This window comes from Equus quagga, chromosome 21, assembly GCF_021613505.1.
Source record: "Equus quagga isolate Etosha38 chromosome 21, UCLA_HA_Equagga_1.0, whole genome shotgun sequence".
NCBI classification, from domain to species: Eukaryota; Metazoa; Chordata; class Mammalia; order Perissodactyla; family Equidae; genus Equus; species Equus quagga.
In genome coordinates, this window is record NC_060287.1 from 23,892,536 (window position 1) to 23,913,010 (window position 20,475).

At 42.3% G+C, this 20,475-nt stretch overlaps 1 protein-coding gene across 2 annotated transcripts in view; it reads right to left on the reverse strand.

Annotated features, from left to right (window-relative positions):
* The window catches only part of ADAMTS5 (ADAM metallopeptidase with thrombospondin type 1 motif 5), a 54,996-nt gene extending 35,064 nt beyond the window's left edge, over positions 1–19,932 (reverse strand). The window contains exons 1-3 of one of the 2 annotated variants that reach the window (XM_046648130.1): positions 19,550–19,932; positions 17,409–19,231; positions 6,743–6,875 (exon numbers count right to left, since the gene is read on the reverse strand). In XM_046648130.1, the coding sequence (XP_046504086.1) occupies positions 6,743–6,875; positions 17,409–18,509 (1,234 nt within the window). In that variant the 5' untranslated portion in view covers positions 18,510–19,231; positions 19,550–19,932. Of the gene's footprint in view, positions 1–6,742; positions 6,876–17,408; positions 19,285–19,549 lie in introns of those variants that run through there. The other variant, XM_046648131.1, reaches the window with a different exon arrangement.
* Positions 19,933–20,475: the final 543 nt, after the last annotated feature.

Sequence of the window (20,475 nt, forward strand, 5' to 3'; positions counted from 1 at the left end):
AATCATGTCATAAATACAACCGTCCTGCTAATGAGTGCCCATCACACAAAGTAACATCAGGAAGGGGTTTACCTGAATTATGCTAAAGAAAAAGATTTCATGGTAAATTACATCAAAGCAAAGACTATAAGCTAAGTGTCTGAGTTATATTTTTAGCTCAGAAATAGCAGTCTCCTGATAATTTTTCTAGTATGATAATCATCTTTTTAAATTGGCCAATGAGTGACACTTTATTAAATAAATTTCATACTCACAATCTAGGGTTAAAAAGCATCTTGCCTCTTTAAATTCACAAGTGAATCTGGTGTTAGAAAATCTGAGATAATGTATACCCGGGCAAAGACATTACTTTAAAGGAAAATGTTGGTTCAGCTTCTTATTCAACTCAGGTATTACTGTACAACTAGAGCTGACTTATAACATTAACCTCAGGAAGGAAATTGGTTGTTTTTCTAAACTTTGGTCTGCAAATTAAACAGAATTTCAACCTCTTGTCTCCTGACCCCAGATTGACCAATGGACAAGGGGACACAGCACAACATTCTAAAAAAATGTCACAAGAAGCTCTGTAATATGTTTACTTAAGAAAGCTCTGCTCAGATGAAGCATCTGTTTCTTAATGAGGTCATATTTTGATTTCACCTAATTTTCCAGCTGGGATTATTGAAGTGCAAGAAGGTCTTGCCAGGGGTTGAAAAGTGAGTCAATAGCTCACATGGGATCAGAATCTAGAATCCTGGAAGAAGGGAAACAGGAGCTCCAAAAATTGGACCAGATCTGTCTATTCATACACAAATCCTTATGGAAAAGTGATAAAACTCTTCAACTCCTATTTCAGAACATTGAACATAAATGGTAAATGCTGTATCAACTATGTAATTTGGAAGGAAGAAAATTTCTTTTGTCAATATCCTTTTGAATCAAATTCAGGGCTATCTCCTTCAAAATGAACACTAATAAACCATTATAGGAGAGTATCAAAATCTTGGGCTCTGGAAGTAGAAGAATTGAGTTAGAATTTTACACTAGCAGTATACTTAGATAGGTTTAGAAGCTTCTCTGTGTGTCGGTTTCCTCCTTTCTTGGGAGACCCATTAATGGTACTTACCTCATGGCATTTTGTGAGGCTTAAATGATTAAAAAAAAAAAAGCGACGCAAGATGTTTAGAATAAATGCTTGACAGATATCAAACACCCAGCGATTGTGAAGGGACGTGAAGTCAGGAACAACCTAGGTCGCCATCTTGGTGATGTCACTTTCTGCCCCGTGATTGTTAGCCAACTTTATTGCTTTCACTGATATCTTGGGTTTGTTATGCTTTTACTGCTAGGTATTGTAGTCTTCAGTGGTTTTGTTAAATTTTGATATTAATAGACACTCTTGATTTGGGAGAGAAGGGGAAATTTTATAATCATAAGGGGCGGAAAAATCACACATTAAGTGTGTGATATATTTAATTCCTATGCCACCTTCAACTTGTTGGGTTTCCACACATGTGGTAGACAATCTATTGGTCTCCCCTACAGAAATACGCATTGAGATTTGATCTTAAAAAAATGGACACTAAACACTAAATCTCTCAACACTCCTGGACCTATAGCAAAGGCCTATTTCCACCTTTTATCTGGGGGCCAAGAAAGACACAGGGTGGCACTGCTCCAAACTGGAAGAAAAAACGCTCAGTTCATGTTGATTAAAGCTATGGCTTTGGGGGTAAATACCAAGCCTAATCCTAACTTCCTTTCACGTCACATCTCACAGCCAGTCCTGACATCTGATTCTGTGCACTTGGCTGTGGTCTATGGTGTTTCGAGGGCCTCTGCAGCTTTTCAAAACACAGCCTTGTTTAATCTAATCATCTGTGGGAGCACAGTCACACGCAGATCAGCACAACCAGAGAACTCCCTCTAACCACAGCAAAACACAGGCAGCCATGCTGTTGTGTCTCAGCCATTTCCCAGGCCTCCAGCGGAATATTTGGCTTTGACTTTTTAAGTTGCCTGACTTTAGCTTAGGAAGCATTTTAGAGTTTTTTATGGTGGAGAGATTCACTTAGCACGTTTTATAATTAACTACTACAAAGCAAAGCTTCGGCAAGTTTGCAAATCATGGATTTCATTAGTCTAAATAGAATCAGATTGTTCCCCCTAGCATAGTACAAGCTGGCCCAACATCAATAAAATTATTAGTTTGAGGAACCATGTTTGCAGCAGGTGAAATCTTTATTATTACGAGCCAAAATAAAAGTTGGACAAGTTAAAAATATAAACTCAAAATGTAAACTTACATTCACTGAAAACTTTCTGTGATTCACATTTGGGTTATAAAATAGCTGTAACCACATTCTTGCCTCCACTCAGGCATAGGAATGGGGACTGTGTTCTTGACAGTTTAAAGAAAGTTTCTTAAATGTCCTAACAATTTAGTCAATGTTTACATGCACATAACATAGCAAGGAGGCAAATTATTACTGCCTACGGAGAGTCTATACTCATCAAAACCTATTTTCCAGAAGCCTGTGTTGGCGTCAGTTAACTACGTACCTCCAAAATCTAGCTGTTCTGGGGAAAGAATTAGCGGGAAAAGAAAAGTGCTCCAGTTAACATGTGGTACCTGAAAAGAGTCACTTTTCAGAATTGTTCATTTAAGTCACTTCATTCTGACTTTAACACCATGGAGAGAAAAGGTGCAAGATAGGGCCTTCAGACTTGCCTCTATTTATCCTAAATGTTAATTCTCAATGTAGGCAATTATTTAGATGGAGGGTGTCTAAGAGCAAAGGAAACTTTGATTCCAGTGCAATGGGTTTGTATTTTAAACCACCATGCATAGAAAAAGGAAGCAGTGGGACAGTCCATGGGAAACTTTAAGTAGGTTAATGAAAGTGGAGTTGTTAGTGCCATCGAGTCGATTCTGACTCCTAGCAGCCCTGTGTACAGCAGAGTGGAACCCTGCCGTGTCTTTTTGTGCCATCCTCTCACCTTCCGGTGTTGTATCAGACCATGCTCTGTTGCTATTCAGAGTTTTCATGGCCAATTTTTTTGGAAGTGGGTGGCCAGGTCCTTCTTCCTAGTCTGTCTTAGTCTGGAGCTCCACTGAAACCTGTTCACCGTGGGTGACCATGCTGGTATTTGAAATACTAGTGGCATAGCTTTCAGCATCACAGCAACATGCAACCACCACAGTGTGACAACCAACGGACGAGTGGTGGGTGGTGTATTTCCCTGACCAGAAACAAACTCAGCCACAGCGGTGAGAGCACCGAATCTTAACCACTAGACCTCAAGGGCTGGCTAACGAAAGTGTTATTCTTAATCAAATATATCCTTTTCCTGCTTATAGAAGAAATAAAGTAGAAAATTATGGGAATAGCCTGGAAATTTTCTTCACAGCTTATGTTTTGAGTACAGCAACATATTTACACTGTGTGCATGAAGCAAATTGCACATTTTGGAATGGGCTCAAGCAAATTCAAAACATTCTAGCAAAACCGAGGTTTCACAACGTCATTTTCATCTCCATACGTAGCCTCTATATAAAACTTTCAAATACAGAAGTAGTAAATGTCTAATAAAAGGGAAGGGAGGAAATTACATGAGGAGAATGGAGTAGAATTAGAATCTAGAGCATGTTAGCTAGGACTGACGGCTTCATGCAACAATCTAAAAATAAAGCACTGGAAACAGATCAGCCAGTGGCATTACCCAAGACCTCACTGGCTGCAGAGGCAAGACTCTGTAATCATATACAGATGAGTAGGAAATATTTTGTAAGGTTATCTTCTCTACATTTTTTAAGGCTCATACTTTATAACACATGTTCACAATATTTAGGCAAAAAGTGAAATTAAAGAATAATAAAGCAATTAGGAAACAAAGTGAATGAAAGCCAGGTCCCTTTATGAAAGGGAAATTAAATCCATATCCCCCTCTCCCCAAACCTTACATTTCTCAGTTAGGACATATGTAATGCAAAATGAGAAACTACGTAGGCAGCGTGTCATTGGAGAATGAATTACAGAGAATTCTAAAGAAGCAAATAGAGATGATCCAACCAAGACACTGAAATGAACACAGGCATAACCATGTATAAAAGACTCAGGTTTGATTCTCTGCATAGAAGCCCACATTTCTCCTACATTGTTCTCTTGTCAAACTATGTCCAATATTCTTGTACTGTTATGAAAAGTTCTTATTGTACATATGTAGTTTAAATAAAACATTTGTTCTCATCAGCATCTGGTTCCTGCCTCTCAGACTGCTGTACCTGCCTGTGTAAACCCTTGGTTTAGTAATTCAGGAGACATGGGAAAGGTGGGGTTAGAAGGTTCTTCATTCCAGCCTAGCTTCCTTGAGAGTCAACGCAGCCCCCAAAGAAGCTGCATGTACTGCTACAGAGGTTCTCTTACAGGGAAACCTCCCGTATACTGTCAATGTGTGAAAAGAAATCACTATAGGATAGAAGGAAGAAATAGTCCTTCTTTCAAGGAATTTGTAATCTCTTCTTACTTTCTTTCTTTTTTTTTCCTCCCCAAAGCCCCTAGTTCTAAGTCCTTCCAGTTCTTCTATGTGGGATGCTGCCACAGCATGGCTTGATAAGCGGTGTGTAGGTCCGCACCCAGGATCTGAACCAGTGAACCCCAGACCACCAAAGCAGAGCAAGCAAACTTAACCACTATGCCACTGGGCTGGCCTCTGTAATCTCTTCTTTAGGAGATCAGGATTTAGGACTCATAATCTTATGGATGGATGACGCCACAATTCAACTCTGTTGCTTATTCCTCATCATTCTTCTACCCGGTCTGAGACGAAGCAACCTCTGCCCACCCAGGGATTTGGAACCTTTCATGGGACTTCTCTCATTCCGAATAATGATGATTAATTACTGGTATACTTTTTAAATCATCTTTGCTTAATTATAATCCTCTTGAGTATTTGGATTAATTTCTCTTAGTTTCTGCTGCAAAATTGGAATGTTGCCTCGGGCAGCTCTTGTGTGTCTCCTGCTTACTTACATGTACATATGTAGACATGTAATAAATATGGATTAAGTATCTATATTAGGCTGTATTTTTATCAGTTAGTTTAATAGGCATGAGTGAGAGACAGGTGAAGATGTGATCCTAAACCTGAAGCTCAAATGGCATGTGTGTTTTAAAAACATTTTCCGGCATACCAGCTCTTCTAGTGCAGTATACAGCGAGTCGTGCCTCATCATTAGTCCACCTTATAGGGAAGAAATAGAGACTCTGAGTATCTAAATCATTTGTCTGAGATAAAACAGGGAACATGGAGACAGAACTGGGAATCCATCTCAGATCTTTGGCTCCCGAAGCTAAAGATGCTCCATTAGTAAACTGTTAAATTGAATTATTATCTCAAGTAATCAAGTGCTGAATCAAATTATTATAACAGCGATGCTGTTGGACAATTATTTATGTTAAGATTTTATGTTGGTGTTTTTTTTGCTTACATAGTAAGAAGAGTGTGTTAGGAAAATTAAGGTCATAATTAATACTTAAGAATTAAAATTTAACCACTGATTTCAATTTCACTGCTGCAATATACAGCCTTATATAATTATACCTTTGATTTGAAGTTATTTTAACTCTCCTCAAAAAACACAGCAGCTAGAAATCGACACCTTGCCAAATGTTCTTTGTCTACTAGAAACGTGAAAAAGAAGTTTCAATTTCTATTTAAAAATTATGGTTTTAGCTTAAAAAACCTAAATCTGTTTAATAAAATACAGCAAAAAAGTAAAATAATTATTAAAACATACTTTGTCCCCCAAAAGATGATGCTGAAAGGTGATACGTATATTAAAAACTCAATGAAATGTTTAAAGAGCAAAACAGAAGTGTACGTGGATATAAATAACAGCTGGTATCTATAACCTACACAATTTGATCCTTAAAATAATCCATGAAATAGGCACTATTATTCCTATATTTCAGATATGAAAACCAAGGCTTAGAGAGTTTAAATAATGAGATCAATGTGACACAGGTAGAAAATAATTTAGCGAGAATTGAGCCCAGATGTGTCTAATTCTAACATCACGTCTTAAGTACTGAACTACTCATACACTTAGTAGCCTAGGTCAATGATTAGGAAACACATATTCCTATTTACTGGGATACTTTTCAACAATTAACGCAGTCCTAAATTTCTAGTTTTAGGATTTAGATATGTTTCTTATGACAAACAAATAGGGTAAAGTGATATTTGAAACCAAACTCTGTTGACTTTTGGGCTTGGTTTCATCTGCTGTGCTATTAAAAATGAGACAGAAATGTTTACCATAGCTATGGATTACCTTTGACAGGAGTTGCCTATTATCACTCACAATGGAATAAAACATGATCAATTTCTTTGAAAACAGATCTGATTAGCCCTGGATGAGTCAATATCATCTTGAGTAACACCTCTGCATTCCATAGTTGACTGTGACAAATTTCACCTAAGAGTCATTTATGGATGCTTAAAAAGAAGTAGCAGTAGTAAATTTCTCTTAAACTTTTAAATGACACTGTCAGAAAGAAAACATCTACTATGGGCCTGATTTTGCCTTCCTTCTTCCTTATTAGTTAACCCTAAAAGTGCAAATATAAACAAATTTAATCCCCAATGGGACATCTGAACCACGAAAAATCTGGAATTAATTGCCAAGAATTTTGGTTCCTGTTGCAGCTGTTACAAGTGTTTGATTTGGCAAGGGAAGAGAAAAGGCGTCGCATACCAATTTCGTGAGCCACGGTGAAAGCTGCGTGGAGGCCATCATCTTCAATCACAGCACAGCTGCGCTCTGGAGCGCATATGGTCCCAACGTCTGCCATTCCCAGGGTGTCACATGAATGATGCCCACATAAATCCTACCCGGGAGAAAGAAAGAAATCATTAAAATCAATTTACATCCAGAAGGAGCCACCTTGTAGAGCCACTTGCTCGCTCCGAACAGCAAGACGGGGCTATGTTTATAGTGTCACCTGTTCAACTCTGGAAATGTTCCAAAGACAAACTAATGACATTGACTCTACTAAGCTTCTCTGGGCCCCAGAAGCACAGAAGGATGATGGGACTCGATTACATTTTAAAAGATCTCATAGGATTGTAGCTTGTCCGTTACAATAGCAGCCGCAGCCTTAACAAAGCTGTACCCCATCCATGCAGACACATATATCCTGAATCATTTTTACATATGGTCATGCTTAGGAAAGTCCTAATATTCTGATCTAAATTCATCAGAAGACTGGCCTAATAATTTATTTTCCATCACAGCGACAAAGTGAAGCCTTATATTTGTGGCAGAATATAAATGTATCAGTAATTTGGATAGGAAACTAAATTTTAATCCAAAAACCTAATGGCTTAAAAGATCTTCTTTTAATTTCCAAATTGAGTTATCATTTCACAGGTTGTGTCTTTAGAAATTTATGCACTCTTACCACATTTAATGTGGTGTTTCTCAACTTGATCAATTCTCAGGAAATACATGTACTATATTGTGTTTATGTAAGTGAGTATATGCATTTTTCTGGTAGGAAGTTGCATAACTTTTCAGAAATTCTCAAAGGGAGGCATGACGACACCCCATTTGTGCTTAAAAATTACTGATTTAGATGAAAGAGATATCGCAAGACAATTTTAAATTATGAAGCATAAAGAGAAAATATAAAATTTTTGACATGATAGATTTGTAATAATAAACTTTCCCTTAAATGCCATTTGAGTATTAATGGGCATTAGAACTTCTTGTATGTGACTACTGTTTTCAACAAAAATTAATTAATGGTGTAAAAATTTATATCCAAAAAAGGAAGATAGTATCTGAGTAGACCTTAAGTGAATAACCGTAGAAGGAAAGGATTTTTTAAAAATATTAATTACTATGAAAGATGACTATTTACTAGTTGAAATAGTGTTATTTCTCTTACAGCTATCATCTTTGTATCCCCAACTACCACAATGTCTGGCTTATGACAGGAAGGCAACAAACATTTGACTAATTGAAGTGAATTGTAAAATACAGTCAGATGCAATGGAGACCTTATACTCCTTTAATATGCTGTATACTAGCAAGACCTCAACAAACTCCAGGAAGCCAATGCAAAATGTTATTACCGTATAACCAATGCCACCTACTCAATGTCAACAACATACTCTTCTAACTCTTCTCTATTTTGCTGCATGAAGATCCAACCAAGGTGAAGAATACTTAAAAGATATACCCTGTGATCTTCTCTCTAGTACATTTTCAGGTCCTTATTGTGTTTCGTATATTATGAGATCCCAGCTGTGATGAATTACATTGTAGCCACCATGTTATTATAGCTTGAGACAGTGGAAATCTTGGCCAAGTACCCTTGGTGAATCAAGTCACCAAACCAACAATAGGCTCCCAAAGTTTCCTGTGTATCCTCATATGTCATCCCGTGGGATCTCAGATTACAGCTGTTGAGAACAAATGAGTAGTTTTTAAAATTGAAATTGGAACACATTTTTGCATAATAATCAGTCTTTGAGATAATAATATAGTACAATACACTTTTTAATCCATTTTTTTCTCCAATCATTTTAGTAGTTTTAAGACCAAAGACACAGGTCATGGTTTAAGTGAATTACGAGATGCTGTGGGTTATTCCCGCACACGCATATTTTTTAAACCACGATTTACATTTATCTTCACAATTTGCAGTTCATTATCTTAAATAATAAAATCCAAGAATTGTTTGCCCTTCTTATACCTTACTCCAATAAGGTTGGATGAAGAGCCACAGCAAATGGAAATGGCTCTCTTTTCTGAACAGTTTAAACTGGATTCTTGATACTTTCCTGTTTACTGATAATCAATTGCTCATTAGAGGCCATCAATTCTCCTTGTCATTCTTGAATTGCATTAAATGCACTTGGCTCTTTGCCACAGAAATGTGTGCAAGTGACAAAATTATGAGAAGTACTCGTTATTTTTTGTGACGACACTGATTAAACCCCTTGACTACATAGCCGTGCTCTGTACATTTCTGTATAATTATGTAAACTGGCATCCTTTCCATTTCACTCAAGCAACTACAGTCTTGGTAGCCCACTTATGGTTTCCTCCTAACGATTTACAATGAATGCCTGCATTTCTTTGTGATCTGATGCTCATTCCAATGTATTAAAGCTCAACTTGTATACCAAATTATTAAGAATAAAGTACCTCACACTCACGTCTATCTTCTGGTGATGACTTATAACATTTGCAGATGCAAACCTTATCTGAAGTTAATAGGAACTTGTTTTTAAATTCAAAGTAAGAGCAAGGATGCTATTGGGGCAACAGATCTATGTGTCTTTCTATCTGTCAATTGATCGATCTTATCTATCTTCTGGATCTGGAGGCAGGAGATACTGAAGACTGAATCACAGACAATATCCACATAAGAGGTAAATGAATTAAAAGTACTGACAAGAGTTTTTCTGCCTGGTCAGTGGAGATATGAAGGTAAGTTATATCTTAGTTATGTTAAACATGGTTCTTTTCATTCAGGATCAACATCTTATTTTACGTGTAGACAGCGATGCAACGGAAGATTTAGTAAAATGTAAGAGTTGCAAGAGCGCGCAGAGATTTAACCCATGGGCTTGTGGTGTGGTACGGCGTTGGCCAGGAGACAAGACAGAGATATTGCATCTAACTGAAAAATAGAGCCAAGACGGTCAGCAAGACCAATGAAACCTTGACAGAGAGGTCATTGACATGGTGACCATTCACTAGGTATGGTCATTTAGAGGATTATGAATATGGCAAAATCTGTGATTTATCATGGAATTTAGAAGGACAAATAGTAGCCCAGACCTTTCCTTGTGGCTGGAGTGGGGGGCGGGGAGCTAACAAAACAGGCTCCCTTGTAAAGCAGATGGCCAGGGGATAGTATGACCAGGAAAATCGCAGTGGTCAGTCCCGGGTGAACCAAGCAGATACAAATGTGCAAAGTAGAAGGAATAACAGGAGTTTTAAGATTTCTAACCCTGACTGAGAGATTGGTCTCTCCTGCAGCGTAAATGTGCTGAGGGAATGAGCTAAAGGAAATACAAATGCTGATAAAAGCAGACGTCATTACAACTGCAGCAACAGCGCCAAAATTCTCCTTGTAGAGAATCTGGAAATAACAGCAACTTCTGTTTCTACAGATATTACAACCTGGTAAGGCCAAGCGTGGAGCTCAAGGAAAGAGCACAGAAGAGGATTTAACTAGGTAGAGGGATGTCTACCTATCTGTCTACCCAATTCCTATAAAGACGTATCAGTGATAGAAGAACTAATCTGACGTGGTACCTATTTTAGTAGTTACTATTACACAAACATACACTTACACACCAGAATTCATACATGTCCTCTGAATCTGATTCTTGAGGTGTCATGTGCCTTTCTGGCTACCTATATAGCAATCCCCAATAATAGAGGTCTTGATTTGGACCTCAGCAGAGACTATGTTAATTGGCTCTGTTAGGCCAACCATTACAATGACCCGTGTTATATAATCTCTATCTATGCTTCTGGATCCAACTAGGTAATACCAAACATACAGAGCCTAGCCGGATTTTAGGGGCCAAAGGATCCAGGCGCATTTATTCCTAAAACAATTATCATGTGCCCACAATCCGTCAGATATTGCTAAGTGCTGACACTGTGGTAAATGAAAAAAATAAGATCTGATGCTAACGCTTAAGAAACGCAACCTAGTGAGCAAAACAGATATATCAAGAGGGAAGCAGAGCGCAACACATTATTATGAACAGATTGTTGAGGAAGCGCAGAAGAGGGATGGATGAGCTCTTCTTGGAGGACTCAATAAACGTGTCTCAGAGGAGATGACTGGATCCTGAGGGATGAACAGAAGTCTGACAGTCTTAGAGGAAGGGTATTCTAAAAAGGAAAAACTATTGAAAACATTAGGGGATGGTAAAAGGCAGGGTCTATTTTGAGAATAAGAAGTTTGTTGTGGCCGCAGTGTGGGATTTGCTGGGTGGAGGGCGAGCAGAGGAAGTTGGAAAGATAGTCTGGGCCCAGAGTTCCAAGATAGGAAATTTCCTCTGACAAGTGTAAGGTAAGAAGAAGGGGAAGAAGAGATGGAGTAAACTGGAGACTGCGGGGAGCAGATGCTCAGAAGAGTTCTTTTGGAGATGGGAATAGAAGCCGATTAGAGATAGTGAATGGAAGGTAGATTGCTTTAAAAAATTCTAACTGTGTTAGTAAGAATCAATATGTAAATCATTTATATGCTTTGAGACAAAGTTCCTTCATCATTAACATAAGGAGTTTGGGCCAGGTGATCTCTAGGGCTTTCTGGTATTAAAGGAAACCTTCTAGTATATATGTGGAAGATTAAAGTGGCATTGTGTCTTAAAGCTGGAGACCGGTAAAGCTGAAATTCAACCTATATCTAAATACTCCAATTCTTGAACTTAATTCATCACCTATGTTATTCTCAACATTGTTTTTATCTTTTACATTTATAATGTGTGCTTCGTCAAGCAAATTCTTTTTTGCAAGAAATAATACAGCGTGGTCTTTATTTCTATGGTGTGTTCAGTAAAATTCAATAATTTAGAGGCTTACTAAACATACGAAATGCACTGAGGAAGATATTCCAGAAAACAAGAAAATGGAAGCACTGCATCAGAAACCTGGTGAACACCATTAACTTGCCCCTCTCTCTCACTTGCCACATCTGACTCACTCCTCCCGTTATTTCTTCCTGCATGGACTCTCACCTGAGGCTTCCAATGGGTCTCTTTGTCTCCTGTAACTTCCCCGTCTATATGCTGCAGTCAGTTACCTGCCTAGAGCCCAGATCTTAGAAGATTCCTCCACTCCTCCAAAACATAAAGCATACACCAACCTTGGCCTGCCATTCCAACCCTGGCACAATGCAACCCAGGCTTCATGTCAGCCTCCACTGCACCTTCCAGATCTATCCTGTCCACTATTTCCGGCATATCTCATCAATACTTTGGCCCCAAACCTTAGCCCAAGTATTCCTTCTGTTGGAAGGATTAATTTTCTCACATCTACTTCTTTGTAACATTTATTGACTCGATCCTTGCTTCTCCATTTCTAAGGCCATCGGTTTAGTTGAGACCATCTTGAGTCTTTTCTTGAAGATTACTGAAAGCCTGCAAAGGCTCCCCCTGGATCCGGTCCAACTGCTTAGGCCAGAAGGCTCATTCCAGAACATACCTCTGGTCACTGCTGTTTTCCTGTTGGATGTCCTTTCCACAGATTCTCATGGAATTTAATTTACTTTTAAACTCTTTAGCATAGTGCTATAGTCTGATTTGTGTCTCCCCCCCCCCAAATTCATATGTTGATGCCTTAATTCCCAATGTGACTGTATTTAGAGATAGGGCCTATAGGGATGTAATTAAAGTTAAAGGTGGCAGTCTATAAGCCAGGAAGAGAGCTCTCACCAGAAACCAAATAGGCTGGAACACTGACTTTGGACTTTTCAGCCTCCAGAACTATGAGAAAATACTTTCCTGTTGTTTAAGCCACTCAGTCTATAGTCTTTTGTTATGGCAGCCTAAGCAGACTAATATAGATAACATACAATTTTTTTCTATAATCTGGTTATTTTCCTCTTGACTAATCTATCACCCTCCCACCCTCATATTGTCTGTCCTATTGCATCTAACACCCTGCATTTCACAGAATCACCATGATGCCTCTGGGCCTTTGCACATGATCCCCTGGTGTGTCTGCAATGCCTCTCTCTCCTTTTGGGTCCAACTCCTCTTTCGTCCAAATTGATGGGTTAGGCCACCTTCTTATATACTTCCATGATATCTAATGATCACATCTATCATAAAAGTCACCTTGCTGTACAGCAATTATCCATTTCCCAGTCTGCTTCCTGGAATAGATTCTTAAGAAAGGGGCCACTTTTTAAACCTCTGAACCTCTCTCTACCTATTAGGAACATATTGAACATCTGAATAAACTAGTTACAAGATTTTTAGTTTAGAGAGCACTAGACAGGACTACCTTCTCTCTCTACCACTTGTCAGATCTGACTCTGAGAAGACGATCTCTCTCTTTTTGTATGTGTCCTTATCTATCTGATTATGATAATGATACCATGGTTCCCGATTGTTGAAAGGATTAATTGCAAAGTGGTTTCTGATTATGGATAGCGCAATAAAAGCTGGCTGAAACCAAATCAAATCGACCCATCCTTTCAGGGCCAATTCAATTCTGCATTTACAATAAAGGCTGTAAAAAGATCCATAGGTAGAATTGATTGTGTCTTCCCTCTCCTTTCACAGACTTTGTTGATAGCTCAGTTATGGCATGTATCAGAGTTTTCCTAACATTAGCGTGATTGATGTATGTATCTGCTTCCTCTCCTCTGGCGATAAGCCCAGGTGGGCAGAGAACAGGTATTTTCCATCCTGCTTCCTTCAGTTGCCGAAATGAGTGGCTCATACACAGAAGGCACCCATAGGCATGAGCTGAATGTGAGAAAGACAATAATGAAGTAGGTCCTGTGTGCTGTTGTATATTGTCTCTAATAGTCTTTAGATTTTTCAGAACATTCTCCACAATTTACTTATTTTTAATTGAGATAGAATTGACTTATATTAGTTTCACATGTACAACAAATGATATTATATATGACATTATGAAATGATCACCACAATAATTCTAGTTAACATCCATCATCACAGTTACAGATTTTTCCCTTGTGATGAGAACTTTAAAGATCTACTCCCTTAGCAACTTTCAATTCACAATTTATTTTTAAAATGTCAATGAGCGCTGCTTAATCTGCTCTCGATCTTCCCATTTCTGAGTTACTTCACCTTTTATTGATTAGGATTGACCTATAGGCTACGACTTCTTGCTAAGGGTTCACTGTTGACTTTAAATGGGATTTGAACTCAAATGAGTGATTCAATGAGTCAATCGAGTCAGCAAGCAAATAAGAAAAAGCACATCCTCCTCCCTCCTCCAAGCTTCTGTCTCCCTCTAGGGCCCCCTATTGTCAGAACCTAACAAGGAGCCAGCTGGTAAAGGAGAAATGCTGTCTGTGGAGGTCCAGCCCAGAACTACAAGGCAGAACATCATAGAGTGAGACGTGTTAGCTGACAGACAGTTGCCTATGAATGGGCACAATGATAATTAATGAAAGTGAATGCACCTTTTACATTGTATATTCTTGTAGCTCATTCAGTTTCAATCGGATGCTTTCAATCCATGAAAGAGTGAAGCTTTCACTGGTATTGTGCGGGGGATGAGGAGATGTTAAATAATTTCCAATTTTGTTATCAAGCAGGTAGGGCTTTGGTTTCTAAAGAGAAGTGCATGGTTCTACGATGGGTTTAAGAGTTTGCCTTTAAAGAAACTACTTTAAAATAAAAGAGGAAGCCAGGAACAGGGAAGGGATTCTGGAAAGCAAAATTAAATCCTGGGGAGATCAGGTTTCTACTGTTTGATGGCAGACATGGCATGAATTCCAGCCTAAGTGCCATTCCAGAATGAAAACGGCATCCTACGCCAGAAAACGGACTGGTGCTAAGTTTCTCTAACTAGAACAGTACTGAGTGCTGGGGTACAGTCCCAAGGGCGAAGCGTGTTAGTTTGATAAATGAATTACCAGCCCTATTCCGCTGACTCCCAGACACAACGTTCAAGGTAGCCTTGGCTAGTAAACAGGGGTGGAAAACATATCCTCACACATTTGCTTCATGCCTGAAAAACAAGCAATTTAGGAGAAGACATCTGGACATAAAATTTGAACGGTGCTCAGAGCCCGTCAAAACATGGATTTGATGGGCTGGCGTCTGGCTGCTAAGCAACGTACTCCTTACATTCAAAACACAGTTGTAAAAGGAGGACCTTGGTGCCAACTCTGGGTATTTCTCATTGAAAAGAAAACAGCCATGAAAGTTCTTCTTTAGGTCTTAAGCTATTTGATTTCTATGAGATAGATGAGCTCAGATCCTTTCTCCTCCAGCTCTCCTGTTTTCTACACGCTTAAGTATTAGGTGGAGAATAACTTCCCATTTTGAAGCACTGTACTTTCAAATGAATGCTGAATAAGGGTCTTGTAATATTTTGCTGAGTGCCCTAATTAATAGCACTCTTTTAAATTAGGTGTATATATTCATAATATACACACTTTTCCGATATTTGGTGCTCATCAAGTTAGATATACATACAAGAGGGCCAACCACAAGCTAAATGAGATTTGCTTACTAAAAGTCTGCTTGCTTCTCCTTGGCAAGGCGGCCAGGGAGGACCCACGTCAAATATTTTCCATGTGTGGACTAGTTCGAAAAATGTGTCTTATTATAATACTTACTAAAATTAAGATAGATTGTTCATTTATTTCTCCCTTTTATCTCTTTAAAATGCCTTTAACTTTTTAAAATGTACCGATGTGTTTCAGAGCTTGGAAAACAGGAATTAACTACCCAAACAAAAAACAAACCCAGAAAAAGCAACAGACAGATCATTTAGAATCACTGACTAGTTTTCTTCTTTTCTGAAAAGCAATTGGGAAAATTACGGGGCAGGAATAGGGAGTCATAGGGTCTTCTATTAATTTTTATTTATTTAAAAAATTATGGAATGGGCATTTGTATTTAAAAATGAAAGCGAACTATTAAAATGACCTACTCTTTGGAGCAGCATGCCTACAAAAGCATTTTTTTCCTCTGTCTTTAGAGAACTTCCTTCCATAAACTCTCTGAAGCCTTCTTCTTGGCAGCCTCTTGCGATATAGCCAAGCAAGGAATTCAGACATGGAAAGTTGCTTACAAAAAAAGGACTTGGAAACCAAGTAAGAAAGGGATAGTCTTACAGGAGAACTTCACTTCGTACGGAAGGCTACGAAATGAATGTTCTTCCGTTTCAAAGATTAATGTAGTGCAGAGAAATTAAAGGATGGTTTCCAGAAGGTCACTCAATGAGGAGAAAGATTTTCCATCGCGCATAGCACTGTGCGCTGCCTGACTCTCCCTAAACTACTGCCCTCCGGCGTCTGTTTACATGTGGTTTACATTTGTGTCCACCCCACGAACCACAAGTGTTTCTCCACTCCAAATTTATCATCGCTTTTCCTTCATACCGGGGGTGCCTCAGTAAAAATAGGAGTATTAGCTAGTGGAGCTGTGTGATTCTGAAACCTGGTGCAAGCCATCATTGAATTTCCTATCCCAGCTCTGGTTGTTCCATTTCATACCATGATTTTCCACAATATTTCAAAGTTTCTAATCTTTCATCTATCCTGGATGGATCTCAAACACTTAAAGAATGAGCTTTAAAAGTCAGTTCTTACCAAGCATCTCAGAGGCATGACTTAAAACTGCCAACCAGAGTAGAGTTGTGAAAACTGAGGCTCAGAGTTCTGAGCAAGTCAGACTCACAACTAACCCAGACTTTGTGTCTGAATGTCACCCTTGCGTGATGATCTAACAATTGTGCAAATAGACGCTGTGTTCTTCCCAGAACTTCTGGGCCTTTAAAGATCATTTTCTTTCCCTTTCTATAACCATCCTTTTTAAAAAAGATGGTTCTCCCCGGAAAACATTCCTTCCTCATGTCTTGACTCTTTGCCCAGATATCTCCACACTGGGGCTTCAGAAGATATTTCATGCAAAACCCAAACGTGCAAGTTGGATATGACCCTTCAGTGGCAGCTGAGGAGTGCACAGTGCTTGAGTGCACTGGGTAAGGAGGCAAAGGAGTTGCTAAGGAACCTCATAAGATTCCGTTTCTATGTCCTCCTTGTCCCCCTGCATTCCTTCCTGCCCAAGAACTGACATTCCACCAAGGCGGTCATGTCAGAACTCCATTAGGAAGCCTGATTGAAAAAAGAGTCCTTCCTTTGGAAAGTCTGCCCTCAACTTAGTCCCAGAAGAGGCTCAAGTAGGAAGGTATGAACACTTACAAAGGAAGGTCGTGGATAAAAGGGACTACAATGGATGAACCTTCAAGCCCTTTCCATTAGGCTTGACAAAGTTACATTTTTGAGTTCATTGGAAAGTGGAAGATCCCTGATTCTAAAGACAAACTTGTTTTCCTCCTTTCCCCATTTAGCTATGTACCTTTTCCTAAGCATCCTAGTCCTTTCTTAACATATTTATGCATCGATGTCACCACATCTCAGACTGGAGACATCCTGCCCGATTGATTGGTTGATGGATTGGCTAAGCAGGTCTGGTCATTTAAGGCGTTATGGCTGCTGGGGCTACCCTGAATCAGAGCAGAGCTGGAGGTTGGCTGGGTTTCTTGCAAGAAGCGGCTAAGCAAATCTAGAGTGGCAGGGGGTTTGTGGGAGAAGAATGGCGGTCAGCAAGACTCCCTTTGACCTACCTTCTTATCCCAGGTTTGGACCACACACCCAGGCTGGACCTACCTCTCGAGTAAACAGAATGGCCGCATCGTAGTGCTCCTCATGGTCATCCCCCAGCTGGTTGTGCTGGTGCTGCCACTTGCAGAAGTTCTTGAGTGTGGTGGCCGCGTTCTTGCTCACCTCCAAGCTCTTGTCCTTGTCACCCAGTACCACCATCTTCACCACGGCCAGGCGGATGTGGTTCTCAATGCTGGCGTGGCTGTACAGCCGGTTGGCGATGGAGGCCAGGGTCAGCAGGTAGTGCTGCAGGCCCCGGCCGTACATCCGCGCCATGGACGCGTCAGCCACCAGGAGCAGCTCCACCTGGCGGGCCCGGGAGATGGAGCGGCGCCGCCGCCGCCACGTCTGTGGTCCCTGGCCCCCATCGGACGAGGTAGCCGACTGGTCAGGGAACTGCTGGGCCAGCGCCCAGCGTGGCTCCGGGCTGCTGTGCGCCGGGGGGCGCTCACGGGACCCTGGCGGCGACGCGGGGGTCTCGCAGCTGGTGCGCGGCGGTAGGGCCTCAAAGCTGAAGCCTTCGCGAGTGTAGACGTGCAGGATCCGCGCGGATCCGTCCCCGTACACGCGCCCGGTCTCTGTCTCGGCCCAGGGCCCGCGCAGCAGCGGCTTCAAGGTGTAACGCGCGTGCTTGACTGCGAAGAAACCGTCGAGACCACCGCAGAGGTCAAAGACAGCCAGGGAGCGGGGGCTGCCGTCCACCGTGCCCCGGTAGAAGCAGTGGCCCCGGTGGCGCCGAGTCGCGCTCGGCCCGCCTCCTGCGGGCACAAAGCCAGCGGCGCCCACCGAACCATCCCGCTCCAGGTCCAGGAGGAACCTCCGGCCGCCTGCGTAGACGAGGTAGCCCACCTTGCCGCCGCCCGAGTAGATCTGGTCGATGTTCTGCACCAGCCCGCTGCTCCTGCGCTGCGGCGCCAGGGGGTGCGGGTGGCCCGGAGGCTCGGCCCGCTCCTGCGCCTCCTCCCCCTGCCGCCGGCGGGGCTGGGCGGCCGCTGCAGCAGCCCGAGGCTGCCCGGTTTTATCCTGGGCAGGTGCCGCGGCGGGGCCGGCGGCGACCAAGGGCAGGCGGAGCGCGCACAGCAGCAGGGACGCCCACCCGAGCAGCATAGTGCGCTGCCCGCGGGGAGGGGCTGCGCGTCGGGGACTTTATGGGTATTTGTTATTCGCTATGGAAGTTACCGGGGCGGGAGGTGGGGGCACACACACACTTGCTTGCAAGGTTGAGTCAAGTGTCGGAGGGAGGGAGGGGGACCCGGCAGCAGCGCCAGCCTGTCCTGGCCGCAGTGCCAGCGTGCGAACTTTTCTTTGTTGGTTTGGAAAATGTTTGGATTCGTGCTCCGGAAAGAAGAAAAAAAGAAAAAGAGGAAAGCCGGGTGGTTGAGATTCAGCAAATATGAGAAAAAGGGAAAAACCCCAATCCAACCCCCAAAGGCAGCCGCTCTCGCTGCACCAAGAAAAGTAAGGAAGGTGCCGCGCACCAGGCAGGCAACTAGTGCGCGCTGCCACCCGCCCCCTTGCCGCTCTGGACCCGCCGGCGGAGGGGGTTCCAAGCTCCGGAGCCCACTTCCTTTCTTATTTTGTGGGTTTCCTCGACTCTACTGGAACCAGGAGGAAAGGAAGAAAGAGAGGAAAAAAGGCCATAAAAATTAAAACAAAAATGCCAGGGGCGGCCTGCGGGGAGCCAGTGAAGCGGCGCGTCCGTGTCCCTTCGGATGCTGTGTCCTCCTGCCCGCCGTCATCCCCAGTCGGCCGCTGAGAGCGCGGAGAGCAGCGCGAGCGCTGTGAAGATGCGAGGAGGTGGAACAATGAATTTATAGCGGCATGCCATCCTGCAATGGCAATTTCAACAATTCGTCACTGCAAGCTGCCTCTTAAAGGGAGAGCTTCCCCCACCACTCCCACCCTTCCCGGTCCGCGCCTAATCAGATGGGGGAGGGCGGGCGAGCCGGATGATCGAGGAAAGGGAGACCGGGAAAGAGGAAGGGACCGGGCGAGGTGGAAGGAGGGACAAGGGAGGGAGCAAGGACGAGGGGGGAAAAAAGTATTTGGGTAAGAAAAACATATTTCCTTGGCTTGCTTAAAGCCACAGCGGCTCTGGGTTTGTCTGATGTTTCACAACCAATCCGGGTTGGCTAACCTCGGCTTACCTCATCTCCTGAACGGGTGTTTTGGTGTGTTTTTAAAGTTACTGAGACGTTTCAAGTCTCTCCCTGCCTCCTTCTCTCCTGCTTTTCTGTCCCTCGGTAGGAAGTTCCTGCCGCAAATTTTTCCCCTTGGCAAGCCCGTGGGCTCCGGCCTCGCAGAGCTTGCAACTCCATCCACCAGCAAACGGCTCGCAGCTTCCCGTGCGCCCCCTCGCCCAGCACAACTCTTTCCCGCTCGCAGCCGTCCGGGGACCGGTTTCCCTCCCTCCCCATTCCCTGGCTTCTTAGCGCTCTGACGCTCGCTGGGTTCGAGCTCCGGGTGACTAACTTCTCCCGGTCACCAGCAGAGGGGCCGGGCAGCCGGAGAGCCGCAGGCGCTTCCTGGCGCGACGCTGCGCCCTGAGCGCGGCGGTGCCCCGGGCAAAGCCGCCCGCCGCCTGGGAACCCCGCGCCTTTGTGTGCGAGCCACGTCCCCCAGCTCCAGCGCGCCTTTCATCGGTGCCCACAATCTGTCACTTAGTCCCGGATGACTGGAACTTCCTTTGCTTTGTTTTAAGAAGGGAGGGCGGGAAAGAGTTAACTCTTGAAGGGAATTGCGCTCGTTCTCTTTTTCCATAAGATTTAAAAAATTTGTGCCCACACTTTCTTTTCTTCCTTCTGCTTAAATGGCAATTAAATCAGAACTCTCCCTGTTGGTATTTCTCTCTCCTAAAACAACCACTCATCGCCCTAGGCCCTGACCTATTATCATTCTCAAAAATTCCTTTTAGGAGGAGGAGCGGACTGGAGGGGGAGGGGCGCAGGTTGGTGCCTGTTAGTACTTGAGTGACATTGTCTCTGTGACTTGGTTTCTCTTTCTTTGTTTCCTCTAATTATCACCTCTAATTGAATAGAAGGAAAATCCAACTTCTAACCGTTGCTGCCTGGTG